Genomic DNA, 27,860 nt, shown 5'->3' with positions numbered 1-27,860 from the left:
CCCCGGAGCCCGGGCCGAAGCCTGCGTCGTCCGCAGTGGCCCTGAGCCCGGCCCCGCCGTCCGGCCCTTGGAGCCTGCACGCTGACCGGGGACGAAGGCTCGGGAAGCGCGCGGGGAACAAGACCGAAGGAAGGAGCGGGAAGAAGAGCGCAGCCGCCGCCGGGCCCTGCGCGCCCCGGGAGCGCCGCGCGGCCCTGCCCGCGGGCTCCGGGTGTCCGCGGGGCGGCGCCGCGGAACATGACGGCGCCCTGGGCGGCCCTCGCCCTCCTCTGGGGATCGCTGTGCGCCGGTAAGGACGGGGCGCGGCGTGGGGGGCGCGGGGCGGCTTCTGGCGCCGTGCGGTGTTTACCAACAAAGGGCGGGCCCGCGGCCTCCTCGCCGCGCCACCTGCACCCAGCTTGCATCTCCCGGGGCGGGGACGGGGGGCGCGCGGGGCGCCCTGCTCGCTGATCCTGGGGAGACGATCTTGCCTGTGCGGCGGCCTGCAGGGCTCCGGTTCGCGGAGGCGACCCCAGGGTCGGGGTTCAGGCTACACGGGTGCGTGGAACCGAGGGAGCGTGAGAGAAAATCCCAAGCATGAGGAGGGTGGCCAGGCGGGGCGGGCAGATCTAATACGGGGGGTAGCGGGACTGTAGGTGCAGCAGCGGCTGGGGGCAGGATTGCTTGACCCTCAGAGCCACTAGGTGTAGCGAAGCGACGCGGGCCGCTTCACACAGCCCGGAGGAGTCCCTTGCACCCCATCCCACCAGCGTCTGCGTGGTATTACCCCGGAGGCGCGCCGTTGGCGCCAGCTCCTACCTGCGCCCGCTTTCCCTGCGGCGCCCCGAGACGCGAGGTGCGGCCACCCCGAGGGACTGCTTTGTTTTGGGCTCCTGGGAGGGGAGGTGGGGCGAGAAGACAAACCAACAGGTCCCTATTCGTTCTGGCCTCCGGGAAGCACGTGGCGGGGGTGGGTGACCCTCGCGGCCAGCTCTTGGCTCGCGTGCGGGTTTTTGAGGGTGTGTGGTTGCGGGTGTATAAACGCGGAGTTCCGCTGGGAGACCGCTTTTCCCCCAGGCCGAAGCACTGATTTTACTCTTCTAGCGGTGCTGGGACGCGCCCTACTCCAGTGTGCGCGCAGGGACGGGCTCCGCGCTCGGCTTCGGACGGCTCCGGGCAGCCCTGGGAAGCGTGGGGAGCCGCGCAATTAAAGCTCCAGGGAGCAGCCCGGGGTGGTCTCAGAGGCCGGTGTGCGGCAGCCCGGGAGCCTGGTCCTGCGCGTCTTTGTTCCCAGCCCCCATTACACATGCAGCGCGGGTCCCCAGACGCCCGCGGTGGCAGCAGCGTAGAGTCTGGGAAACCCGCGAAGGGCGGGGTCGGGCGTGCAGGGGCGGGGCTGGGATCCCCCGGCTGCTGCGTGGGTGGGGAACGCGCATCTCCAACTCATCCCCACTCCCACTCTACGCGCCTCCTTTGCAGTGTAGCAGGGTTTAGCTGTCTGCACCGAAGGCAAGTGAGTTCTCCGAGTGAGGCTTTGGAGCTGCGTAGCCTGAGTGCAGCGACCAGAGGATAGAGACCCGTTATTGGTACCTGGGCACAATATGGAAGGGGTGTCATGGATCTTTTGGAGCTGTTTCCTGTGTCGTAGATGCTGAGAGTTGGTGGTGTTGAACCTGTTCCTTTCTCTGCCTTTTAAGTGCTGCTTTGAGCTGCTTTCCCCAAGAATGAGATCTCTGAAGTGAAAGGGAGGCATCGGCCTCTAGAGGGAAGGGCTGCAGCCAGACGACTTACTAGGCACGCAGCAGCTCACCTGACTGTCTGTGGATCCCTCCTGGAGGTGCTGGGCTTTTCCAAGACCATGTCTGCAGAGGGGGCCTCCTCCCAGGACAAGGACAGCCTCAGACCAAAACCCTCTCCCTAATTATCTCTGTCTGGCTTGGCCAGTCTCAGGTCCCTCCCTGATTATGCGGGGCAGGGTGGGATTGGGCCCCTGGAAGGACTGTATTTCCCTCCTCTTCCCTGGCTTGGGCAGTGCTCAGCAGTGCATCTTGCAACGTGGGGCAGCCAGAGTTAGGACAGAGTCCACCAACCTGTGTTCCTGCCCTGGAGGAAAGTGGGGGTCACTGGGTGTTTCTAGTGGTGACACCAGCTAGTCCTTTGGTGGCCACTGCCCTGACTTGTGAAGAACTATGGGAAGAGCCTCGACAGGCCCAGGTAGGAGCAGAGCTGGCTCTCCTGTTCCTTTGACTTCCTTGATACCCTTCCTTCAAGTTCCTGGCTTGCTGTTTAGAAGTACACCCCCCGCCCCCGCAGCACACAGTGCCCTTGTAGAAGGAAGATCTAGAACAGCACTGTCCAACGGAAATATAGTGTGAACCACACATATAACTTTAAATTTTTCTGGTAGTTATGTTAATAAAAGGAAAAAGAAACAGGTGTGTCTTAGTCTCCTTGGGCTGAGTGGGTGACTTAAACAACAACTTATTTTCTCACAGTCTGGAGGCTGGAAGTCTGAGGTCAGTGTGCCAGCGTGGTCAGGTTTTGGTGAGGGTCCTCTTCCTGGCTTGCAGATGGCTGCCTTCTCACTGCATCCTCACATGGGCTTACCTGGTGCTTGGGGTGGGGAGGTGAGGGGATTGTGGGGTTTTTTCCTCTTCCACTAACCCCATCATGGGGGCTCCACCCTCATGAACCAGTCTAACCCTTTGCAAAGGCCCCGTCTCCAAATACCATCACATTGGGCATTAGGGTTTCAATGTACGAATTTTGAGGGGATGCATTCAGTCCGTGACAAGGTCAAATTAACTTTAATGGTATATTTTATTTAACCTAATGTATATAAAATAATCATTTCAACTTGTAATCAACATTAAAACAGACATTTTCCAATTTTTGTACTGTCATAAAAATCCACTGTGTATTTTATACTTACAGAACATCTCAATTCAGACTTTGCACATTTCAGATGCTCAGTAGTCTCATTTGGCTAGTGGCTACCGTATTGGATGGTGCAGGCCTAAGAGAAAAGGCAGAATTGATGCTGCAATAATGGTACAGGGTACTTGTTACAAGATCAGTGTTAGTTAGTTTTGCACGTCTTCTGTATTCTGTGCCTGGCCCACTGTCCTTTGGAAACAAGTCATTTGGCTCTTGCCTTGCAGTGGATATCCCAAACACACATCTGTGTATCCCGTGAGAACTCCGGACATCTGTCTCTGTACTTGGGGTTTAGATCAGGGCCTATGGGTTGGAGAGTGTTCTGAGTGAAATGTCAGGAGCCATTGGCTGGGGAGGAGGAACTGATTCCTGTCTGTCACAGTGGGAAGTACAGGCCTTGACTGCTCCAAGCTGTCCTCATAGGTGGGCTTCTATCTGACTCAAAGATACTGTCCATTTCCTCAGCGGAGAAGTGTGTGTGGAATGAGTGAAGTGACCCTCAGGCCCAGTGTAGTGGTAGGTGTCAAGGACACGGACCACAGAGTCATGGGCTGTTGGTGCCCTTCCCCAGGGAAGGGTGTCCTCTGCTACCTGTCCTTGTACCTGCTAAGAATTCCAGACTCTGCCCTGTCTGGCTGGCTGGCTGGGCTGCCCTTTGGGAGGAGTGGGCACCCTCCTCAGCTCTTAAGAGATGCTTCCAAGGTAGATGATGTAAGAAACTCACCCGGACTCCCTGGCTCTCCACCTGGGTGAAGACATAAGATCTGGAACCCCATGGCCTCCCACAGCTTGGGTGGGCTGCTGTGGTGCACTACTCTGCAGGGTCTTTCTGGGCATCTCCATTCCCAAATAGCACCTGGACGTCCCCTGGCACTTCGCCTAAGGAACTTCCTTTCTAGGGAGCCCAGTGAGGAGTGCCCATCCTACACCATGGGCCCCTTTGAGAATCTGATGAAAGCTGTGGACCCTTCCCCCCCAGAAAATAAATGCAAATAAGAAAGAGAACCCATGTGAGAGTATGCGCATACTTTGTGCACACTCGCTGTTTGTACTGATACCAGCTAATTACAGCCCCCTGAATTGGACTCCATGAAGGCCTGTCTGCCCTGGCTGCCCTGCCCATTGTACCAGTCCTGGCCAGGGGCTGTGCACTGGGCAAGTTCCCACACTGCTGCCTCTACCTACCCTGTTCTAGCCACTGGGCATGACTTCTCCTTTACTTCTGCCTTTTGTGACCCTGCGCAGTGTTCACATGCCACCCCTGATCCACCCCCCAACCCCCATCCCCGCCCCTTCCTTCAGGAAGCCCTCCCCTGAGTGCCTGTGTATTCCTACCTGGGAGCTTAGGGTAGTGCAAGTGAGGACCAAGAGACATCAGGTCAGAGTTTAGATCTACTTGCAGATACTGACCTGTTACCAGGGCCTGGGATCTGGGGGCTTAGGTCAGGGGGAGCTGGTCTGGGTAATACTTTTGAGAATGACACTGGGTAGACAGCCCTCAGGCAGGATCCTGGCTGGGTAGACCTCATTCTAGAGCAGCGTTTCTAAACCTTGACGCTGTTGACAATTTGGACCCCATGATTCTTTGGTGTGTGTGTGGGGGGTGGAGGGCATCTTGTGCATTGTAGGATGTTTAGCAGTGTCCCTTGGCCTCTACCCTCTAAATGCTAATAGCACTTCCAATCGCGAAAAACGAAAATGCTCTGAGTGGAGGGGGCACAGATCACCTGATTGAGAACCTGATCTAGAATGTTCTCATGCCTTTAAAGGGACAGAGAGTTGTGGGCGGTGGGGTTAATGGCTAATACCACCCACCGCCGCACACCACCCCCCCATCGGATTCAGGGTGGGAGGTTGGATTCTCAAAGCCTAGGAGATTCCTGCTTCAGCCTCAGGGTTTGGTTCGAACTCGTGGTTCGGGAGTCCTGCTGGCCACCGAGGAAAGAATCCTGGCGTCCTTGAGTTTTCTCAGAAGTGGTTCGGGTTTCAGGGAGGCGGCGATTGTGGGTGGCCGGGCAGCCTGCCTGCCGCCCCCGCCCACCACCCTGACCGCGCCGCCAGCTTCGCGGCGCGCCTCGCCTGAGGGGCCCGGGCCTCTGCGCCGCGCGGCGCCCCTGTGCGCGCACCTGGCAGCCGACGTGGGCCTAGCGGAGCGCCGGGCATGCCCTCCCCGGCGAGCCCAGCAAGCGGGCTGGCCGCCGGGCGCCCTGGGGAGGCGGCGCCGCCCTGGGCCTGGAGCTCTGAGCCCGTGGACCCTGGGGCGGGGGCGCCGCCTCTCCCCAAAGGTACGGGTGCGCGGCTCCACCCTGGCCGCGGGGAGGTGCGGTGGACTGCACTGCGGGAGACGGGATTGCGCCCGCACCGCGCGGGCCCAGAGCCGGGGGTTGATCTCTACCGGAGCCTGTTGGTTGTGCTTGGCAGGCTGGCAGCCCGTGTTCGTCCTCCGCTCCTCCCCAACCTACTCGTGGCTCGGCTGGGGAGCTTTATGGGGTCTCCTCTCTGATCTTGAACTCGGCAAAACACAGTTTGCTGAACTGGCAACGGATTACAGACGCTTCTTAGAGTAGGAGGAAGCACTCCCAAAAGCTTCAGTTTCCAAGTTCTCCATGTCGCTGGTGTGTGAAGTGCTTATTTTAAAGTTTTTTTGTTTGTTTGTTTGTTTGCTGGGGTTGAGACTCTGCTTCCATCTCTTTTGGAGTCTTTCCAAAGTGCACTTTGTTGCCATCTCAGGATTCTTTATTTTTTTTCCCTTCCCTTCCATTCTGTCACCTGTTCTTTGTTCCTGAATAGACACCCACCCCCTTGTTTGGGGCTTCCTTTTTGGCCTTTCCCCACCAGACTCAGAGGCCTGCCATCCCAGCCCCAGAGGTGGCTGGGCCTTGAGGTCCTGGTGGTGCTGCTCCTGGATGCCTAGGTGGTTGGGTGGGGGCGGGGATGGGGGAGAGTAGAGGCCGCTGCCCTCTTCTGAGTCTGTTTTTAAAGTTTCTCAGTGCTGTTTTTGTCTGAGACAATGGTAGGTACTGGAAACCAGCTGGTAATGCAGGCTGAGATTGTTTGGGGGTCAGCTGTGCCTCCCCTGGCCCAGGATCAGTCATGGCTTCCCGCATTTGGACAGCCCCATGCTTTGCCCTGGTTATCCCAGTCTGGCTGTACACATACATGCGCCTTTTTCAAACTCTCTCAGGGACTGGCAGCCCTAGCTGGGTGTTTTCATTCATGGGCACGTGATTGCTGGGACGGGGGTGGGGGTTGGAAAGGAAGCGTGCCCCAGTGGGCGCATATGAGTCCTCCTCCCAGGGGCCTTCTAGGGGCTGGGCCTGCCACTCAGTGGGACTTCTCCTCTGCCTGGTTTCTGGGCTGGAGCTGAGGCGTTCTGTGAGGTGAGCGCATGTTCTTGTTTGCAAACGTTTCTCTGCCGACTATTTCAGTTCCACTCTGACAACCAAGGAGGCTAAAATTAGTTCTGGGGAAGGAAAAGGAAGGCTGCTTGGAAACCCAAGCCCTTGGCTGGAGGATGGAGGAGGCTGCTTCCTGGGGCTTGGGCCCAGCATTTCGGAAGATGTGACCAGACAGCTGTTGTCTGTCCATCTGAGGAGAGGGAGGGGCCCCTGCTTACCTCCTAGACCTGAACCAGTGAAAACAGGAGGCTGACTTGGAAGCTGACGCTCTTGAGTGTTGATGCCAAGATGTTTTTTCCTTCTGGCTTGCGTAGTGGTGCACAGTGTTTTTAGGTATGAGGACAATGCCTCTTGACGTCCAGTGTCATTGACAGCCCTCCTTCCCCCTTCCCCCTCATTGATTCAGAAAGCATGCATGAGTTCTCAGAGCCTTGGGCTGGCAATCATGGGTTAAGAAACCCTTACTTTATATCCTTTGGGATATTTGGGAATTTCCTTCTTACCCAAGTTTTACATTCCCTTCAGGTGCTCACAAGCCAGGCAGACCAGGGCCTTCCTTGGAACTGCTGGCTTGGGTGGGAGTGTGGGTGGGAGTTAGAGGAGAGCCCTGTGGTCCAGGCCTCATAAGTAGAGCCCTTTGTACCCTGAGGGCAGAGGGGATCAGGGTTCATCTGCTGCTGGGGCTTAGAAAATAGAGGGGCAGAAAAGTTAGGTGAATTCGGGTTTCCCTTCCCACCTGGCTGGCCCCTCCTGTGAACCCGCTACCTGAGAGTGGGTCCTGCAGGACTACGTGGGGGAGGAGAGCCAGGGCAATGCGGTCCTGTCTCCCCTACCCTGAAAAACCGCTCCCAAGTCTGCCCTCATCCGGGGGTCTCCTGGTTATAGTTGAGTGGTGGTCACATTGGCCATAACTTCTTTTCCCATTTAAAATTTTATTAATTTTTAGTTTTACAAGTAATACACATGGATTCAGTTGCAGAAATTTAGATATTACAGATAAAACCGGTGTCTCTTTTACCAGTCTGGTCCGCTGTCTGAGTCCTCCTCCAGAAGTGAGCCTTCTCTGGTTGGTGGATATCTTCTAGACATTTGACATATGTATCTATAGAAGTACTTAGAGAAATAAAGCTTTTTTTTTTAAAACCTAAAATGGTATTACTCTTTTTCAAACACTTAACTGACATATAAAATATGTATAGGATAGTGTAATTATCATAAGTGACAGCTTGAGGAATTTTCACAAACTGAATATGCTGATGTAATCAGCATCCAGATCGAGAATCAGAAAGTTACCAGCCTCTCCCCAAGCAAGCCCTCTCTTGCTCCATTCCAGTCTCTACCCCTAAACCCCTAAGGGTAACCACTATCTCGACTTCTAACGGCATACGTTATTTTGGCCTGTCATTGTGCTTTAAATGAATGGAATGTTACAGGATGAACTGCTTTATGTCCATCTCATGCTCACCATGTTTTGTGACTTGCGTCCGTGTTCTCGCATGTCATGGCCTTTTTTCTTTAGCTGTGCCGTGTGGCATGTGGGATCTTAGTTCCCCCAACCAGAGGTTGAACCCATGAACCCTGCATTGGAAGCGCAGAGTCTTAACCACTGGACTGCCAGGGAAGTCTCTGTCATGGCTTTTTAAACTCAGAGATCTGTTCTGGCAATCTTTTTAATGTATATGGATCTACCTCAGTCTTTTTATTTATTTATTTACTTTTATTTATTTATTTTTGGCTGCGCTGGGTCTTCATTGCTGTGCTTGGACTTCCTCTAGTTGCGGTGAGCGGGGGCTACTCTTCGTCGCAGTGCGTGGGCTTCTCATTGCCGTGGCTTCTCTTGTTGCGGAGCACAGGCTCTAGGTGCGTGGACTTCAGTAGTTGTGGCATGCGGGCTTCCATAGTTGTGGCTTGCAGGCTCTAGAGCGCAGGCTCAGTAGTTGTGGCGCACGGGCTTAGTTGCTTCGCGGCACGTGGGATCTTCCCGGACCAGGGCTCGAACCCATGTCCCCTGCATTGGCAGGCGGATTCTTAACCACTGTGCCGCCAGGGAAGCCCCAGGACATACGTATTTTAAATTTTGATAGATATCGAGAAACGATTATACATGGTTATACTGTGTCGTGGTGATGGCGGTGATGGTAGTGGTGTGTGTGTCCTGTGTAATGTTAGATTATAGAGGTTGGAAATAGCCCACCTGATGAAGGGTGCCCGGACAGGGAGGGTGCTCACTTCCACTGACCTGGTGTCTGAGGAGCGCCAGAGAGGCTGCTTCCCGTGTCTGAGGCTCCTGGTTACTGTGCCGACAAAGGGGAGGTGGCAGTGGACTAGCCAGGATATGGTCTGGGTTTGGGGTGGATGTGCATGCGTGTGTCTGTGTGTGCTCACTAGCTAGGCTCCATGCCGCCTCCACCTCTCAGACTGAGGCTTTTGCTGAAGGTTGTGGGGAGCAGGGCTCTACTGGTGCACCCTGTGTGTTTGACAGGCTCTGGGCATGGAAGGATCCTGATGTCACGTGGGGTCATAATGGTGGTAGGAGGTATGAGAGAAGCTTGTAAAAGAATTATTTTAGAGTCTGGTGAGAGGCTTTTCACACCAGAAAGGGTTCTGGTGAGCTTCAGTTCCTGGCTGAGCGTGTGCCTTGTTCCCTTGCATGATCTTCTGCCTTGACTGGCTGAAGAATTAAAGAAGGCAATTTGAGATGACTTGTTCTCCAAAGCCCCTGCTTTCCTAGCCCCTTCTTCAGCGTGCGCTCTAGTCTTTCGCTACCATTTTACTGGGATTCCCTGTGTAAGCTCACATGTCAGGCCCTGCTCGTGGAGTTAGGTGGAAGTGGGTTAAGGGTGCTGTTTGCAGTGTAAATGGTGTCCCAGTCGGCTTTCCCACATTGTGCAGGTGATGTGCACCGTCTGTGTATCAGTCGGCTTAGGCTTCTATACCGTGGAATACCACGGACTGGGTGGCTTACACGACAGAAATTAGTTTTCACAGTTCTGGAGGCTTGAAGTCCAAGACCAAGGTGCTGTCGGGATTGGTTCTTGGTGAGTCCTTTCTCCTTGGCTTGCAGATAGCTGCCTTCTTGCTGTGTCCTCACGCAGCCTTCTCTCTGGGTGTGTACGCTCCCGGTGTCTCTTCTTCTTCTTATAAGGACATCAGTCTTGTTAGGTTAGGGCCCCACCCATATGGCCTTATTGGCCTGAATTGCCACTTTAGAGACCTTATTTCCTAGGACAGTCACATCGGTGATTATGAATTTTGGAGAGGGACACAATTCAGTTCATAAGAGTCTGAAATAATAAAGTTGGCTGGAAGTGAACTTTCCTCTTGAATTACACTTTGGAATGGAAGTTACTTTTTTCAGGGCTCTGCTTTGGGGTCAGTGTTCTTCTCGATTAACACTTTCTTTGGGTAGTCTTATCTCTACACTGGTACCTCAGTTGTTGTGTTTGTGTAGAAGTATCCCCTTTGGGTATTATATATGGTCCTGAAAATATATCTAAAACCTGGGTTAAAAGTAGATATGGAGGGCCTCCCTGGTGGCGCAGTGGTTGAGAGTCCGCCTGCCGATGCAGGGGATACGGGTTCGTGCCCCGGTCTGGGAGGATCCCATATGCCGCGGAGCGGCTGGGCCCGTGAGCCATGGCCGCTGAGCCTGCGCGTCCGGAGCCTGTGCTCCGCAACGGGAGAGGCCACAACAGGGAGAGGCCCGCGTACAGCTAAAAAAAAAAAAAAAAAAAAGTAGATATGGAGATTTCCTCTTTTGATGATCAGGACCATCTTTTTCTGAAGGCACCTGAAAAGATGGACAAACTGAGCAAACACCTCTGGTTGAAAGCATTGTACAGCCATCTCTCAATGCTGAGACCTACCAGTCCAGGATGTGTGTGAGAACAGAGGCCCTGGGTGGTGACTTTTACATTTGACTCTGTTTTCAGTTCCATACGGGCAACTGAGAAGCTGAGCCTTGCATTTGATAGCCTTGGGCTAGGAAGACAGGAATTGGAGTTCTAAAGAGAGGGTGGGTATAGTGAGCCCCTCTTTTTGGGTTGGGACCCCAAAGATGTAGAGGTGAGGGGGAGCCAAAAGAAGACAAACTCTGAAGTGGGATGAAGATGTTAGATGGTAGAAATCATGTTGCTTCTCAGCTTTCTCCACAGCCAGATTAGGAGTCTGTGTGATCAGTGGCCACTTGTGTATATTTGCTTTCCAACTTCAGAACTTCATTTCTGTGGTGCTTTGCTGTTCTTTTTGTCCTTATGGGTTTATGCCTTAAAAACCTTTTCTTTGCTGTGGTTTTAGTGGGGTTACAGGAGAGAGCAAAGATAACATTTGTGTATAATCCTTGCCCTTTACCTGGAAGCTCTCTCACCACTGTCCTTCAGGAATGATGGGCCCTGGAGAAAGGCAGGTGTTTCAGAGAATGGCCCTGGACCCACACCTTGTTCCGTGGATGGTGCCAAGGAATCATTTACAAAGTTCGAGGTTGGAAGTGACTTGAGGTGACCTAGCTTGATTCCTTGTTCCTAGGCTGATAGAGCTCCTTTCGTCACCTTTGGAGATTGCTCCTGAACTTCCATTTCTGGCAATAATAGTGAACAAAACAGCTGAAAAACCTCTTCATACAAGACACATAGAAATGCTGGATAAAGTATAACAAATATCCTTTTTAAATGTATATGCATGATTGCGTGTATAACAAAGTAAGGGACAAGCAGGAGTGGGCTGGAAGCTAGAGCTGTACTGCTTCACTGGTTAAAGCTGCTTTTTCCTGCAGGACTTTGCCTCTCTCCATAATTTAGAGATGTGGGTTTAGTAGCAGTGTGTGAGGCACAGGAGATAAGATGTGGAATTGAGACTGAGGCTCTCACATGATAAGACTTCCACAGCGTTATTCATTCAGTGAAAGTATGGACTAGAGGGAACATTCTTTTGCTGATAAAGGGAATAGATAATAAAATTGTTGGTTGGTGGGGGGTGGGTAGTTTCACTTGAGAATTTGTAACCATAGATCTGTGCTTCCGTGAGCTTGGAGTTGGAGTTTATACCATCTGTGTTTCCTGGGAGTTAAGTAATTAAAGTGATTCCAGATTGGTAATGTCCTAGAGAATTTGGCAGAATTTGGCAGAAGCAAAAATATAAATTATCTCTGGAAGTTTGCCCCCTCAAACTTGGCTTCACTTTTTATTCCCACAGAAAAGGCCCCCACTGAACACAAGCTCTGTATCCAAAAACAGAATCCAAAATTCCAAAACACACAGGGAAACAAGATACCATGAGTGAAATCATCAGAAGTAACAAGTGGCAGAAATAGATGTTCAGGAAGTTAAATTATGGAATTAGAAGTGAGGGATTTGGAAGTATGACAAAGAACAGAAGTATCAAAATTGAGGGCTTCCCTGGTGGCGCAGTGGTTGAGAATCTGCCTGCCAATGCAGGGGACACGGGTTCGAGCCCTGGTCTGGGAAGATCCCACATGCCGCGGAGCAACTAGCCCCGTGAACCACAATTACTGAGCTGCGCATCTGGAGCCTGTGCTCTGCAACGAGAGGCCGTGATAGTGAGAGGCCCGCGCACCGCGATGAGGAGTGGCCCCCACTTGCCGCAACTAGAGAAAGCCCTCGCATAGAAACGAAGAGCCAACACAGCCATAAATAAATAAATAAAATTTTTAAAAAAGAAATTGACCAAGAAGGTTTTTTTAAAAATAAAACTTCTAGGGACTTCCCTGGTGGCGCAGTGGATAGGAATCTGCCTGCCAGTGCAGGGGACCTGGGTTCGATCCCTATCCGGGGAGATCCCACATTCCGCGGAGCAACTAAGTATGTGAGCCACAACTACTGAGCCTGCATGCCACAACCACTGAAGCCTGCGTGCCCTAGAGCCTGTGCTCCGCAGCAAGAGAAGCCACCACAGTGAGAAGCCTGCACACTGCAAAGAAGAGTAGCCCCCACTCGCCACAACTAGAGAAAGCCCACGCGCAGCAGTGGAGACCCAGTGCAGCCAGAAAAAAAAAAAATAGAACTTCTAGAAATAAAAAAATAGATTAATTGAATTTATAAATTAAATAGAAGAACTAAACAGCAGATTAGACCCAGCTAAAGAGAAAATTAATGAATTGGAATTTAGACCTGTGGAATTATCTGTAATGGTGCTTAGACACAGAATTGAAAAATACGAAAGCAGAGTTAAGAGACTGGGAATGCTCTGATACTTGTAATAGGAATTTCAGAATCATAGAATAGGGAGATGCAATATTCAAATTGATAAAAGCCAAGAATTTTTCAGAATTGATGAAAGACATGAATCATCAGATTAAAATCATATTCTTCCAAGCAGTACAAAGAAATTTAAACATGGACTTAGACACATAGCTCATAGTGAAACTGCAAGAAGCAGATCTAAGAAAGCAGCCAGAGGGAAAAGACAGAGTATGTACAAAGTTAAACTAATCGTAGACGTTTCAGCAATAATGGTGGAAGCCAGAAGACAGTGGAATAATATTTTCAAAATGCTGAGAGAAAATAACTCAACCTAAAAGCTTATGTTCTTCTAAACTGTCAGTGAGGAAAAGGAACAAACTAACATTTTCAGAACGATGAACAAAGGCTTCTGTACCAAAAGATCTTTACTGAAGGAAGATGTTCTTCAGGAAGGACAGCGGTCCTAGAAGGAAGAGTGGAGATCTTCCTTCTAGGAAGGGTGAGCAGACAAGCTGGAGAATGTATGGACTAATAAGAAAATGTTGGGCTTCCCTGGTGGTGCAGTAGTTAAGAATCCGCCTGCCAATGCAGGGGACACGGGTTCGAACCCTGGTGTGGGAAGATCCCACATGCCACAGAGCAACTAAGCCCGTGCGCCACAACTACTGAGCCTGTGCTCTAGAGCCCGCGAGCCACAACTACTGAGCCTGTGTGCCACAACTACTGAAGCCTGCACGCCTAGAGCCCGTGCTCTGCAACAAGAGAAGCCACTGCAGTGAGAAGCCCACGCACTGCAACGAAGAGTAGCCCCCGCTCACTGCAACCAGAGAAAAGCCTGCTCGCAGCAACAAAGACCCAATGCAGCCAAAAATAAAATAAAATTAAATTAAAAAAAAAAGAAAATGCTGACTTTATAAAACACAAATAATATCTGCTTTGGGAGGCGGATAAGAAGAACAATTGATTAAATGTGGAACACAGATATGTTAAACTAATTTAATGTAAGTTGGAAGGAGGTAATTGGAGCTAGAACAATTAAGTTCCAATGAGGGATGGAAGAGATGTTGATTAACTTCAGGCTTTTAGCATAAATGTACATATTAAAACTTAAAGGCTAGCTTATAAGAGGATGGAAATAGGGTGCATTACTTCCAGACCAGAGTGGCTGAAATAATGGAATTTAAAAAGCTAATCCAAGGTGGTAGCAGGAGAGAAAGAACAAATTTAAACATAGTGGTGATCATAAATGTAAGAGGAGTCGATTCTAGGATCAAAGACAGTATTAGATGGAGTTGGGATAAAAAAAGATACAGAAAGATTTCAAATAAAAGTTGGCAAAAGATAAACTGGGAAAATACTACAAGAAATGTCATATAGCTATGTTAGTGTCACATAAAGTAGACTTTCTGGCAAAGAGCAAACAAATGAAGGGGGTTACTATATAGGAAGAAAAGTTTTATTGGAATATGTAAAAAATTTCTATAACCCAAAGGAGAAGCAGCCCAGCAGAAAAATGGGAATGGATGCGAACAGGCAGTTCTCAGAAGGGACTGGTGAACACAAACATGATCATTCTCACAAGCAATCAGGAAATGTGGATCAAAACCATGATGTATGATTTCACCCTGACCAGGTGAGCACACATCAGGGGCTGACGGTGCGGGTCAGTGGGGCTGGAGTTTGTTGGGCACATAAATTGGTACATCCACTTGGGAGACCAGTGTGACTGTATCCAGTGAGTTGGAGATGCCCATCCTTATGTCCCATGTCTCTAACGTGTGGCTGTATTTCCTAGAGAAATGCACGCTCGTGAGCACCGGAAAACATGCAAAAGAGGATTCAGGAGGGTTTATAGTGGCAGTGCTTAAGTCAGCAAATGTTGTAAATGACCTAAAGGTCCAACAGGAGGATGGACACTTAGGTTGTGGTCAGGCCATACAGTGGACTGTTCTGTAGCACCGAGAATAAAGGCGTCACAGAGCATGTAACAGGTATGTACTCTAGAGCCAGGCTGCCTGATTTCAAAACCTGGTTTTGACACTTAATAAATAACTTGGGTAGAGTTATCCTCTTGTGTGAAAGAAGTTCAAAGATAAACGTAGGCACGTTTAGGATTCTTTTCTGCCTCTTGTATGTATGTGCCATTCCACCATTGCGTGTCCATGCACGTGTGTGTGTGTGTGTGTGTGTGTCTATGTCTATCTATCTCATGCTCTAACCCTCCCCTTCGCCCACCCCCTCACCTCCATTTAGGTTCCCTTGATCCCCCCAACATGGGCCATCCTCACTGTGGTCGTGGGAAGATGGTGAAGATGCTCCTGCGTGGATTGGGGGAGGTGGAGTCATAAACTTGGATACAGACACTGTGACAGGGAGCCCTCACCTTCAGGACCCTTGGCTCCTCTGGAGGAACCTGCGGGGACAGCAGGTGCTCAGCTGACGGCAGGACCCCCTGAGGGGGCAGGGCTGGGGACCCTGAAGCAGAGCCTCCCGGGAAGAAAGCCTGGCCACTGTGTGTGGCGGGGGCTGCCCCTCCTCTCTGGGCAGACCTGGAGGCTGGATCATGAGGGAGAAGGCTGGGCTCGCCTTGCGCGGCCCCCTCTCGGGCGTGGCGGCTCCTTGTGGGGGTGCGCTGGTGCAAGGGGCCTGAGGTGGATGTGGTGGCGGCTGGCATCGCATTCTCACCACTCTACAGTGTAGGTGGGCTGCGCCCACAGGGAGGCGGGGGCTGCCAAGGGGCCTCCAGGAGCCGGGGCAGGGTGCAGTGGCCCACTGGCTACTGGGGTCTGCGCTACCTCTGGGAGATGCTGGCTGAGCTAGATGCATCCCGAGGCCAGAGCTCGGGGGACGCCGGGGGAGGCGTGGCCCCTCTGGCTCCAAACCCTCCCCCCAGAGCTCTGCCTCACCTCTCCATCCCTCTTCCTCTCCCCACTGGATTTCCCCCCCTTGTCTCCCCAGTGCAAGTCGGGTACATCCAAAGTCAGCTGGCCTGGGAAATAGACCTCAAGTGTCAAAGCCCATCATTTAGGTTCATCCCGCTCCTGGAATGTGGGTTCTGAGTGGAATCTGCATGTATTCTTTCTTTTGGTGGTGGTGCATGTCCAGGAGCGGGGTTTCTCTGTTCTGCCTGGACTGGGGGCTAGGGGAGCACTGGGGGCATCTTTCTGCCGAGGTGTAGGCCCTTTGGAACATAAGGACTGCCTGCTGGGGACACTGACGCTTGTATACCTGGTTCCTTTGGAGGCTACCGGTTGGGTTGGCTGGTGCTCAGGGGTAGAGTGAGCCCCTTGCCCAGGCATCTGGGGGGTTCCCCGCAGGGCTCTGAGGCAGCACGTGAGAGGGGGCACAGCTCCCTCGCTGCCGGGATGGGCGAGTGGGCTGGGATCAGGGAGCCTCCTCTGCAGGGGTCCCCGGCTCTGTGAGTGTGGGCAGGAACCCTGTGTCTGTTAAAAGGCGGAGGCGGCCTTGTGGTTGGATTGTTGCCAGAGGCTATAAATAGCTGAGTGTGTGCAGAAGCAGAGTGCCAGGGAGGAGGGGGAATCCCTCTCCAGCTGGCAGCAGAGCCTGGGTGTGGTGAGGGGGGGCATGGAGTCTCCAAGTCTCCCCTGGTCCCCCTGGGGCTCTGAATGCAAAGCTCTTGCAGGTTGGGTATGCACACTCCCAGCCTGACAGGGCAGGGGGCTTGTGCTGTGACAAAATGGCCTAGGCAGCAGGGCGTATCAGGCTCTAATATAACAGCCAACGTGCCAGGCATTGTGCTAACCAGCGTTAAAATGCATTAACTCATCTCGCTCTTGGAACAGCCAAGGAAGTAGGTTCTGTTATCATCCCCTTTTCATGAGTGGGGAAACGGAGGCACGGGTGGCTGGATCACTTGCCAGTAAGCATCAGAACCAGGACTTGAATGGGGTCAAGGGCACCTTTTGTTTCCAGTTGGTCTGTAGGAGGATCTTGTCAGGTGGGGGTCCAGTATCATCCTGAACCCTTGGGTCCTACCTGGAGCCGTGAGATTTGGACTTTCCAGCCCTGATCACCTGGGTCCTGGCCACACGGTAGTGGCCAGAGGGGTCTCTGCCTGATCAGCAGCTTGGAGAGAGGAGCTGGGCCAGCCTTGGGCCATTCCTGATGTCTGGTGGCCTCTCTTGTTCGGGCTCCTTGCCTTATATAGGGGGTGGGGGCTTGTTGTCTGAGCGGAGATGGAAGCTCCCCTGAGGACCCTAGGGCTTGGGCTTCAGGCTGAGGCCACCCCTCCTGTTTTCCCCTTCCTTCAGAATCCTGCTGTAGCCAGGAGATAATTCTGTCCTTCTGTCTGACCGTTGGTCCTTCCTTCCTTCCATACATCCATCCATCTATCCGGTCTGTGTCTGGAACTGGTTCTAGCACTCAAGACAGTCAAGGCTTCTGCAGTTAAAGCATCAGCTTTGCAGTCCTGTGGGGGAAGCCTGACATTTAAAACGCAGTTGTCAGGCACATTTGTAATGATTTGTCTCTTTCTTTCTTTTTTTAAAAAATTATTTCTTTTTTTTATTTTTGGCTGTGTTGGGCCTTCGTTGCTACGTGTGGGCTCTCTAGCTGCGGCGAGCAGGGGCCACTCTTTGTTGTGCTGCGCCGGCTTCTCATCACGGTGGTCTCTCCCGCTGGGGAGCATGGTCTCCAGATGCACAGGCTTCAGCAGTTGTGGCACGCAGTCTCAGCAGTTGTGGCTCGCGGGCTCTAGAGCGCAGGCTCAGTAGTTGTGGCGCACAGGCTTAGTTGCTCAGTGGCATGTGGGATCTTCCCCGACCAGGGATCAAACCCGTGTCCCCTGCATTGGCAGGCGGATTCCCAACCACTGCGCCACCAGGGAAGTCCCTGTTTTGTTTCTTACGTGAGTGTTCATTATGTTATTTTCTCTGGGGAGTTATCTTTGGTTACATTTTTTTTTTTTTTTTTTTTTGCCTTCTTTTGCGGTGCACGTGCCTCTCACTGTTGTGACCTCTCCCGTTGCGGAGCACAGGCTCCGGACGCGCAGGCTCAGCGGCCATGCCTCACGGGCCCAGCTGCTCCGCGGCATGTGGGATCTTCCCGGACCGGGGCACGAACCCGTGTCCCCTGCATCGGCAGGCGGACTCTCAACCACTGCACCACCAGGGAAGCCCTGGTTACATTATTTTTATACTTTTTGAATGTCTGAAATAATCCTTTAAACAACAACAGGCAATTAGTCAAGGGTGATAAATTAGGTGATGGAAGAAGCACAAAGGCCTGTGGAAGTAGAGAGAGAAGAGCCAAAATATAAAGGAGAAACTTGGGAGCATCTTGCAGCCAGAGGTGGTAACTTGTGCTAAGCCCAGAAGCCCAGCTTGGGGGTCTGCCCCACAGGTCAAGTCTCCCGGGAACCCCACTAGAATTGCTGCTATGGATGCAGTGGGGCCCCTGAGCCCTCTGGACTGGGGGCTTTGCAGAGCACAGCCGCCGAATGCTGCTGCAGGTGGGCAGGAGCCTGTGGGCATTGTCGGCACCAGCCTAGGCCCTGCCGCTGGTGCTCACTTAGCCTTTGGTCTCCGAGATCCACCCCATCCCCTCAGCCCTGCCTCTCACTAGTGGAGCTGCTCTGAGACAAGGCAGAGACAGCGGCAGGAAGCCGCCCTCCTAGTTTCTCAGACGTGGTCCCTGAGGTCTGCATCAGAACCACCCGAGACAGAGGGGGGTGGTTAAAAACATAGATCCAGGGACTTCCCTAGTGGCGCAGTGGTTAAGACTCCGTGCTCCCAATGCAGGGGGCCCGGGTTCGATCCTTGGTCAGGGAACTAGATCCCACATGCATGCTGCAACTAAGAGTTCTCATGCCACAGCTAAGGAGCCTGCCTGCTGCAACTAAGACCCGGTGCAACCAAATAAATAAATGAATAAAATTTTAAAAAACCCAAAAAACAAAAAACGTAGATCCTGCCCCCACTCCAAATGGATGGGTCTGGGCAGGGCCCAGGAATATGCATTTTAAAAAAAAGTTTATTTGGTTGGGCGGGGTCTTAGTTGCAGCAGGCAGGCTCCTTAGTTGCAGCACGTGGGCTCCTTAGTTGTGGCATGTGAACTCTTGGTTGCGGCATGCATGTGGGATCTGGTTCCCTGACCAGGGATAGAACCCGGGCCCCCTGCACTGGGAGCGTGGAGCCTTAGCCACTGCGCCACCAGGGACGTCCCAGGGATGTGCATTTTTAGCACCACCCTCCGGCCCCACCCGGATGACACAGTGATTCTGACCGTGCCCTGGGGTTTTGAGGGCCCCTCCATTCATTGCTGCTGCTGCAGGGAAGCAGCCCCCCTCCCACCCAGGAGCCCCCCACTGTGCATCTGGCTGTCAGTCTGGCCCCCTGCCTCCCTCGTGGGCCTGGGGCTACTCGGCAGCAGCTCTCTCCCCCGGGCACAGGTTCGGGGCGCGGGGAGGCCGAGACGCGGGAGTGCATCTATTACAACGCCAACTGGGAGCTCGAGCGCACCAACCAGAGCGGCCTGGAGCGCTGCGAGGGCGAGCAGGACAAGCGGCTGCACTGCTACGCCTCCTGGCGCAACAGCTCAGGCACCATCGAGCTCGTCAAGAAGGGCTGCTGGCTGGACGATTTCAACTGCTACGACAGGTGCCAGTGCCCCTGGGGCTGGGTGTCTGGAGCTGAGGCAGGGACACACGGGCTCTCGTGGTAGCCTGGGCGAGCTGGGGTGGTGCTGGGTCCCTGCCCCCGTTGCGAGGTCCCCAGGAGGGCTCTGGGTGCATGTCCACCCTCTGTTGTCCCTCCTGATCCTGGGTCCCGCTTTCGGGGAAGTGGGCTCACACTCTCCCCCCGACCCCACCCCCTGCCTGGTTCCCTGTGGGGTCCTCTGTGGGGAGGGGTTTGGCTGGGCTACCCCGGGGAGTCTGTCCCTCACCTGAGGAGCGGATGGGAAACTGTTCCTCCAGGCAGGAGTGCGTGGCCACCGAGGAGAACCCCCAGGTGTACTTCTGCTGCTGCGAAGGCAACTTCTGCAACGAGCGCTTCACCCACCTGCCCGAGGCAGGTGGCCCGGAAGGTGAGGTGGGGGGAGCGATGTGGGCCGGCCTAGGCCCCCCACCGAACGCTCGGCTCCTCCGTGGGGTGGGGAGTAGCCACAGGGCTCTCTGGTCTGGCCCTGGAGGTGTGCGGGTAGGCGGGCTGTGTGACGCCGGGCTCCGTGTGTCCCCCAGTCACGTACGAGCCACCCCCGACAGCCCCTACCCTGCTCACTGTGCTGGCCTACTCGCTGCTGCCCATCGGGGGCCTCTCCCTCATTGTCCTGCTGGCATTCTGGATGTACCGGCATCGCAAGCCCCCCTATGGCCACGTGGACATCCATGAGGTGAGATGGGGCTGGCTTGGGGCCGGGCAGGGTAGAGGTGGGGAGGCCAGGCCAGATCCTGTTAAGCCCTCGATCCCCCCAGGACCCTGGACCTCCACCCCCATCCCCTCTGGTGGGCCTGAAGCCACTGCAGCTGCTGGAGATCAAGGCTCGGGGGCGCTTTGGCTGTGTTTGGAAGGCACAGCTCATGAACGACTTCGTGGCTGTCAAGATCTTCCCACTCCAGGTGCGTGTGTGCCTGCGGGGCCCAAGCTCTCTGCCCCAGGGCAGTCCACATCCTGTACAGCTGGAATGAGAGAGGAGTGGGCCCCATTGCAGGTGGTGACGTTCACCATGGGCCTAGGGTAGGGCTTTGCAAAACATTGATTTGCAAAACCTCAATCCAGTCTGGTTTTCAGGGTTTTGTTTTGCCATCAGGTTCTGCTTAGAGGCCCTAGACACCAGGCTACCCCTAGCAGTTGCCTGGGACACTTGGCAAAGCCAGGCCTGCTCTGCTTCTCACTGGTTGGGTGGTCCTGGGCTCCTCACTTCTGTCTCTGGACCTCAGTGACCCCCTTTGTAAATCAGGTGCTGGCCTTAGTGATCTCAGGGTCACTGTTGGTCTGTGGTCCTGGGCCCGGCTCAGTGCTGCTCCACCTCCCTTACGGAGGCTGAGGTTGGGGGTAGTGGGAAGCTGCAGGGTGGCGTGGCTGCGGTGGGGTTCAGCCGCATCCCTGCCTCAGGACAAGCAGTCGTGGCAGAGTGAACGGGAGATCTTCAGCACACCTGGCATGAAGCATGAGAATCTGCTGCAGTTCATTGCCGCTGAGAAGCGAGGCTCAAACCTGGAGGTGGAGCTGTGGCTCATCACGGCCTTCCACGACAAGGTGAGCACACCCTGTGGACCCTGCTCCCACGGGAGGTGACCGTGGGCCCCACTGGCCTTCCCCTGAGGTCGCCCGTCATGGGTGTGGACATGAGGGTCTGCAATAAGAACCCCTCGCCCTGGGATCAGTTCTTACGAATGGGAGCAGTGACTTCATGATTATCACTCTCTGACGACACCCCCTTCCCAACCCCTCCTGGCCTCATGAATTCCAGCATCCCGGGGTCAGGGGTGGGAAGCCCAGCCAATGGTCCATGGAGATGGCCCTCCCGGGGCTGGGCTGGATCCTGTCCTCCTGTGCCCAGAGTCTGTGCTGTTCCCTCTAGGGCTCCCTCACGGATTACCTCAAGGGGAACATCATCACATGGAATGAACTGTGTCACGTGGCAGAGACAATGTCAAGAGGCCTCTCATACCTGCACGAGGATGTGCCCTGGTGCCGTGGCGAGGGCCACAAACCGTCTATTGCCCACAGGTACCTGGGTTAGCAGTTGCCCTCTCTGCGCTTGACCTGGAGCTGCAGAGAGGGTTGGAGGGTGAGAGCAGGGCCTGGGGGGTCTCAGTTTCATAAACGTGGTTAGCTGCTCCGTGGTGTGTCAGAGGCAACCGCACAAAACCCTGGGCCCACCTGACTCTTCCCCTGCCTTCTGCCCGCGTCCCCTGCAGGCTGTGGCCTCGCAAGTCAGTTCTCTGGTGCCCTCCAGTGGCCGCAGGAGGAAGTGCCGACTGCTGACTGAGTTGATTTAGCAGGTCTCAAACTTTTTGGTTAGGATCCCTTTACACTCTTGTGGGTTATTATGTCTGTTGATATTTGCTGTATTAGAGCACACATATTCCATTAACTGTCAGAGTGATGACATGTGTGTGTAGCCTCTGGAAAACTCTATACTCTGGGAGAATGAGCTTCAAAAAAGGCAAATGACGGATTATTATGAAAAGAATGCTGACCTTGCAGATCCCCTGAAACAGTCTCAGGGATTCACTGGGGTCCTTGGATGGTGCTTTGAGAGCCACTGTGCTACCTCCTCATCACAGTGGCAGGCACTGCTCTAAGCACTTAGAAACACCAAGTCATTTCAGCCTCATTACTGCCCTGTGAGATAGGTACTGTTTTTCTCTGCCTGTCTTACAGGTGAAGGAACAGTGGCGCAGAGAAGTAGACCTAGTGTAGTGTGGTTCTGTGGCTGTGAGGGAGGGAGTGAGCCTCGAATTCCAGGGTTCAAAGCTGAAGGGCCCCGATGGTAATAACATGAATGACATAGGAGGTTGACTGTATGAAATTGCCATTGTTGTAGGTCAAAAACGGTTGAATGTCGACTCTTCCATATGGTTCCACCTAACGGTAGTGCATAGTAAGTGTGCCAGGGGTGGCCCTAAACATTCCTCCATCGGTTTAGCCCTCACAGCAAGGCTGAGACAGGCGCGGGGAGATTGAGGACCTGCTAGGGAGGGGCTGGGCTGAGCGCAACCTCAGCACCCGCTCCGCCGCTCCCGTAGCGGCTCGAGCCTCGGGGGCCTGCTCGGAACCCAGGCCAGTTCACTGAAACTTCTCTTTTCACTCACATCCCAAATAGTGTAAATTCTTCCCGGAAAACTCGCATCCCTGGCTGCTATGCCCCCTCTTCAAGCCCTCTAAGAATGTGAGGGCTGGCCTTCGATGCTGGGCACCGGGCTGGGGTCGGTGTTGCAGCTCTGGCGGGAGTGCAGTTCTGGATTCTCACACCAGTGGAGGGAGGCGTCCTAAAGCTGCCTGCCCGTGTGGCTTCGTGGAACTCCACCCTGGCGCAGACCCTGCTCCCCACGGGTGGGATGGCCTGGCCTGGGGTCTCTGGGAGTCAAGGTGGGAAGCCAGGAGGAGGGTCAGTGGGACCACATGTTCGACCCTGTCTCAGTCCACTGTCTCCACAGGGACTTTAAGAGCAAGAATGTATTGCTGAAGAGTGACCTCACGGCCGTGCTGGCTGACTTTGGCCTGGCTGTTCGGTTTGAGCCAGGGAAACCTCCGGGGGACACTCATGGGCAGGTGACGAGCCTCAGGGGGTCGAGACGTGGGGGCACAGGGTTGGACGCTGCCCTTCTGGGGCTCAGCTGGCAGGGGGAAGCTCAGAGCTGTCTGAGAACTCCAGGAGCAACGCTCTCGTTTCACCAGTGGAGAGAGCGAGGCCTGGAGGGTGGTGTGGTCTCCTGGGCCAGCCAGTGAGAAACAGACTTCCCTTCCTCTTTCAGTTGTAATTATTAAACAAGATAAAAATAAGATAAACAAGAGTATACTGAGAATCCAAACCGGAAACCTAGAAAAAGTAACCTAAGGTTAAGCCTAAGCAAATCATCCTAAAACAACGGCTATTACCATCTTAAAGTCTTCTCCCCCGTTTGCTTTCGGCGTGCGTCTCCGTGACGTACGCGTCATCCGTGTGGCCCCTCGGGGTGCTGGTGGAGGCAGCGGCTCATGGTGGCTGACTGCTGTCTCGAAGGACACTTTACAGTCGTCATTACTTCGTGACCCCGGGGCCCCCCGGGGATGTGGTGCATCAGGGACGGCCGTCATTGTTGATGGCCCTGCTCTGCACGTGGCTGTAGCTCCTGTGTCCAGCTGTGAGTGCATTTGTGCGTGGTTGGTGACCGCAGACCCTCCCCTGTCCCCGTGCAGGTGGGCACACGGCGGTACATGGCCCCTGAGGTGCTCGAGGGAGCCATCAACTTCCAGAGAGATGCCTTTTTGCGCATCGACATGTACGCCATGGGCCTGGTGCTGTGGGAGCTCGTGTCCCGCTGCAAAGCTGCCGATGGTGAGCGGGACGGGAGCCCTGAGCATTCTGGGTGTGGGGTGTGTGTGTGGTTGGGCGTTAGGGTGACCCCGCCGGGCTCTCTCTCTGCCCCCAGGGCCTGTGGATGAGTACATGCTGCCTTTTGAGGAAGAGATTGGCCAGCACCCGTCACTGGAGGAGCTGCAGGAGGTGGTCGTGCACAAGAAGATGCGGCCTGCCATCAAGGATCACTGGCTGAAACACCCGGTGAGGGGCCTTGGGGGCAGAGAGGGCAGCCCCTCCCATGTGTGGCAGGGTCAGAGAGAGGGGCCTCAGGCAGTGGGACAGCCCCTCCACCCCTGCCTGGTCAGAGGCCACTTAGTGCAGTGCCTCCCTTCCACCAGGGGAGCGTCTGGGGAGGTTAGTGCTCTGCAGGGAGGCGGCTCTGGTTTTGGCCGCAGAGAGCGATGGGGCCTGACAGCTCCGTCGGAGCCCTGGTTGCCCCCGTGGAGCACTGGTGCAGTGGAGCCCACTGGCCCTGGGCCTGACACATGTGGGTTGGAATCCTGGATCTGCCAGTCAGTAGCTGGGTGACGTCCGGCAAATTGCTTTATTTCTCTGAGCCTTTGTCTCCTCAGGGTAGTAATAGATTTAAGGAGTTACCATACATCACCAGGCAGGACACCTATCACGTAAGTGCTTAATATGGCTTAGCTCTGTGGCCTCTGGGCCCCTCCAGTCTGAAGATACCGTACAAAAGACCCCAGCTATGTAAATCATTACCTTTCTTGGAAGGATATTTGCCTCCAGCTCCACTGAGTCCTTTCCCCTGCTACCCCAGGGTTAATTCAGAAGAGGGGCACCCTTGGAGCCAGTGGGAGCTAGCGCTCTCACCATATGGTCTGAGGTCAAGCTGTGGAGGCCAAGTTCAGCTGCCATGCTGCTCCCTGGAGCCCAGAGCCGCAAATGGAGAAAACTTAGGCATCAGGAGAAGGAAGCTGGGCCAGGAACTTACCTTCTGCCTCAGACCTCCTCAGTCTCTCTCCCAGGGCAGAGAAACTGGGGTTGCCAGTCCAGTTCCCTGATGGGGAGCAGATCCAGAGAGGTCTGAGTGTGTCCTGGTGCTGAGCAGGCCGGATTGCTCCAGGGTGTGGGCATTTTGCCCATCCTGCTGCCTTTCCCAGCTGCACACAGGGTGTCGCGCCACGTTCCCTGGACTCTGGGGAGGTGTCCAGGGCTGTGGGGGACAGGGTGGGATGAAGCCTTCCTCTTTTCCCACTGTGACTGCACTTTGGGCCCTTATGTGGTTTGGGCTTGGCCTAATAAGATTTCGTTTGAATATCACTGCTCCGCGGCAGCAGCCGTGTCTGCCCCCGGAGGGCCCTGGGTTGCCCTGCTTCCCACGTTGAGGTTCAGTGGACCCTTTGCAGCGCTGTGGAGGAGGCCCGTGGCCTCAGGCTGGTGACTGTCGGAAGGGGAGTCTCCTTCAGACCCCTGCAGGTGGGCTCGTGGCTCTCCCCGGTCCTCAGGAACACCGTCAGGTTTGCTTGTCCTCAGTGAGGGCCACCGGCAAGGGCATCTGTTTCCTCTCTCCCGCTGGTGTGCAGGGCCTGGCCCAGCTCTGCGTGACCATCGAGGAGTGCTGGGACCACGACGCAGAGGCTCGTCTGTCCGCGGGCTGTGTGGAGGAGCGGGTGTCCCTGATCCGGAGGTCTGTCAATGGCACTACCTCGGACTGTCTTGTCTCCCTGGTGACCTCCGTCACCAATGTGGACCTGCCCCCGAAGGAGTCGAGCATCTAAGCCCAGGACGTGAGTGGATCTCCAGACTCAGTGGATCTGAAGAGGAAAAGAAAAAAAAAAAGTTGTGTTTTGTTTTGGAAATCCCGTAATACCAACAAACACGTAAAATGCAGCTGCTATTTTACCTTGACTTTTTATTATTATTATAATAATTATTATTATTATTATTAATATTATTTTTTGGATTGGATCAGTTTTTACCAGTACATTGCTCTACTGTATCGCAAACAGCGGACACGTCAGCAGGCGTTGAGGTGCTGAGCTGTGAATGCAGAACCAGCGCCGTGCTGAAGAGCCTCGGCCACCTCCCGGCCCGTCGGGGTTCATTTTTCCCTCTTTCTCTTTGTTTGTTGTCTCAGAATCTGTGACACAAAGAAACCCATCTCCTGTCTTAGGAAACTTAATGCTGCAAACTCTACCTAGAGGAACCTTTGAAGACTGTTACATAAGAACACATCTTCCTCAAAAGAGGAGTTTCCCTCTGCCCTCGTCCTCCACCCCCCCACCCCACCCCACCCCCACCCCGCCTTTTACTGTGTTTTTCTCCCTTTTTAGACAGTGAGTTTAAGAAACAGCAGATGTGTCTTTCACGGATTAACGGGTGTTGTCCTGACCGAGGAAAAACTGGGCTGAGGATGAGGATGGTTTGGACCGGAGTTGGAGGGGAGGACAGCTGGGGGTGGGGTTTGGTGCACAGCTACACTGGACCCGGGCACGTTCGGAGCAACATCCTTTGCTATGAGACTACTTCTCAGGTAACCAGGAATCGAGGGGAGGGAGCGTGTGGAGGCCAAGCGTTAACGGCCAGAGCAGGGTTTGGAGAAAGTCTGAAATCAGGTGTGGCTCTGACCCATCTGTTGGCCCTGACCAGTTTTTTCCACACACTTGGGCTTGGGCATAGGACGAAACATTTTTTCTGCCCTGATTTTAAGGTTAGGTAAGGGTATAAATCACGGTTTAGTGAGTACATTCTTCATAAGACATGATACTGTAAATATCTTTAATGAGGAAAAGTTGAAATACGTACAATGCTTCCTCCTGGAGCAGTTCAGGGAAATGGCCACAGGGGGCGCTCTGCACAGCCAGGGCGGGAGAGTTTCCTGGGTTGGGCCTGCCAAGAAGGCCTGCCTCTCTGGAGACCCCCGGAGTCCTGCAGTGCTGGCTCTGCCCTGTGTGGTGACGTTCGTGTCCCTTTCTGTGGCTCGTGAACACAGCTTTCTCCAGACCCTTTAAAGAGGTGCATATTCGAAAAACAGTTTCTCTGTTTTGCCATAACCTTGCTCTCATCAGTGAATGTTCCTAATGCTGCTGTTTCAACATTTGAATTTTTTTTTAATTTATGAAACATGCAAATTTTTTAAAAAAACAAAACACACACATCCACACACGCTTTGCTATGTGGCTTCCGAGGTTTAAATTTTGAAGAGTAAGAGAATTAAAACTTCACGACCACAGACCACCTCAAACCAGAAATACCTCAGAATTTTCTACTTGTGTAAGTTTTATTATATATTTTATTAGTTGTGTTGTCTTGTAGTAAGTATATTTTAATGTAAGTTGGCTTTTATGACAAGAAAGTTTAAAAGAAATAGAGAAAAAGAAGAAAAGTTGTGAGTCTTCTAGGGAGTGCTACCATTTTTCTTTGATAACACCCCCTTGTAAATAATTGTCATCAACTGTAGGTTGGCTGTCTGGGCCGAGTCTGGGCATTCATCACTCTTATTTGTGAAGACTTTTCCTTCCCGTTTCTTTAGACCATTTTATTTAAAAACTGGATCTCTTCACCTTGCGGGTAGGCGAGTTGGTGGGCGATGGGGAGAGGTTGACTGGCGTGAGAAGGGGAGGGGGGAGCCTCCTCCTGAGTTATTTGGAAGTTCAAGTGTTTCCCTCGACTTGATTGGTTATTGTTCAGGATGACAGGTGACCCCACTTTAACTTGGCAAAACTGTAGCCTTTAGACCCACGTGAGGTAATTTTACTCCAGACTTAATTTCTTAAGCTCATTGGCAGCAATGATAGCGGAATTGATCTGTAGGCCTCTGGGTCCGCACTGCTCGGGGCCGGTCTGTGACGGCACGGCTTGGTGGTGAGGGCTCAGTGCACTGCCGCGGGGGTTCTGGCCCCCTGGGCCGTGTCCTCCTCTGTGTGTTTGGGCACGGGGTGTGGTAGGAGACGAGTTTGCTTCCCTCTCAGAGCTCAGTTTTTGCTTCATGGGTCAAAATGTGGGCTGGCCAAGGTGGCCACAGGGACAGGTTTTTGTTTTTGTTTTTTGGTAAGTTATTTGTCTTCTGACTTTTCCTTTTTAAGCTATTTTTTGCTGTGGTATTTTTCTTCCCTCGGAATAATTTTTAACAGAAAAACAGGCCTTACAGCAGTTGCTTTTCTTTTCCACTTACGTCTTTCAGAAGCTTTAAAATAATTTATTGAAAAGTGCCATATCTGATTTCTCCAGCTTTCTCCTTAGGCAGTGCTGGGAGTCTCTACTTTTCAACCCTCAGAAGAAACTAATAGAATAAACCAGTAACAAATGTAGCTAATTTACCATAGGAATGATTAGATCCCTGATCCCAGCCAGTGTGGAACAC

At 53.5% G+C, this 27,860-nt stretch overlaps 1 protein-coding gene across 2 annotated transcripts; it reads left to right on the top strand.

Moving 5' to 3' along the window:
* Positions 1–143: 143 nt before the first annotated feature.
* On the top strand, positions 144–26,288 carry ACVR2B (activin A receptor type 2B). Of its 2 annotated transcripts, none has more exons than XM_082638250.1 (11): positions 144–289; positions 18,921–19,128; positions 19,446–19,555; positions 19,734–19,861; positions 19,944–20,087; positions 20,584–20,727; positions 21,053–21,201; positions 22,635–22,749; positions 23,377–23,515; positions 23,610–23,740; positions 25,081–26,288. In XM_082638250.1, exons 1-11 carry the CDS (start codon positions 238–240, stop codon positions 25,273–25,275), a joined length of 1,515 nt encoding a protein of 504 aa, XP_082494376.1. In that variant the 5' UTR covers positions 144–237; the 3' UTR covers positions 25,276–26,288. The 2 variants fall into 2 exon arrangements, with proteins under 2 accessions (XP_082494376.1, XP_082494375.1); XM_082638249.1 differs by having other exon boundaries at positions 19,710–19,861.
* Positions 26,289–27,860: the final 1,572 nt, after the last annotated feature.

This window comes from Mesoplodon mirus (assembly GCF_964341445.2).
Source record: "Mesoplodon mirus genome assembly, chromosome: 12".
Taxonomy (NCBI): Eukaryota; Metazoa; Chordata; class Mammalia; order Artiodactyla; family Ziphiidae; genus Mesoplodon; species Mesoplodon mirus.
The sequence above is the reverse complement of the archived record's forward strand: the minus strand, read 5'-3'. Positions and strand labels throughout refer to the sequence as shown.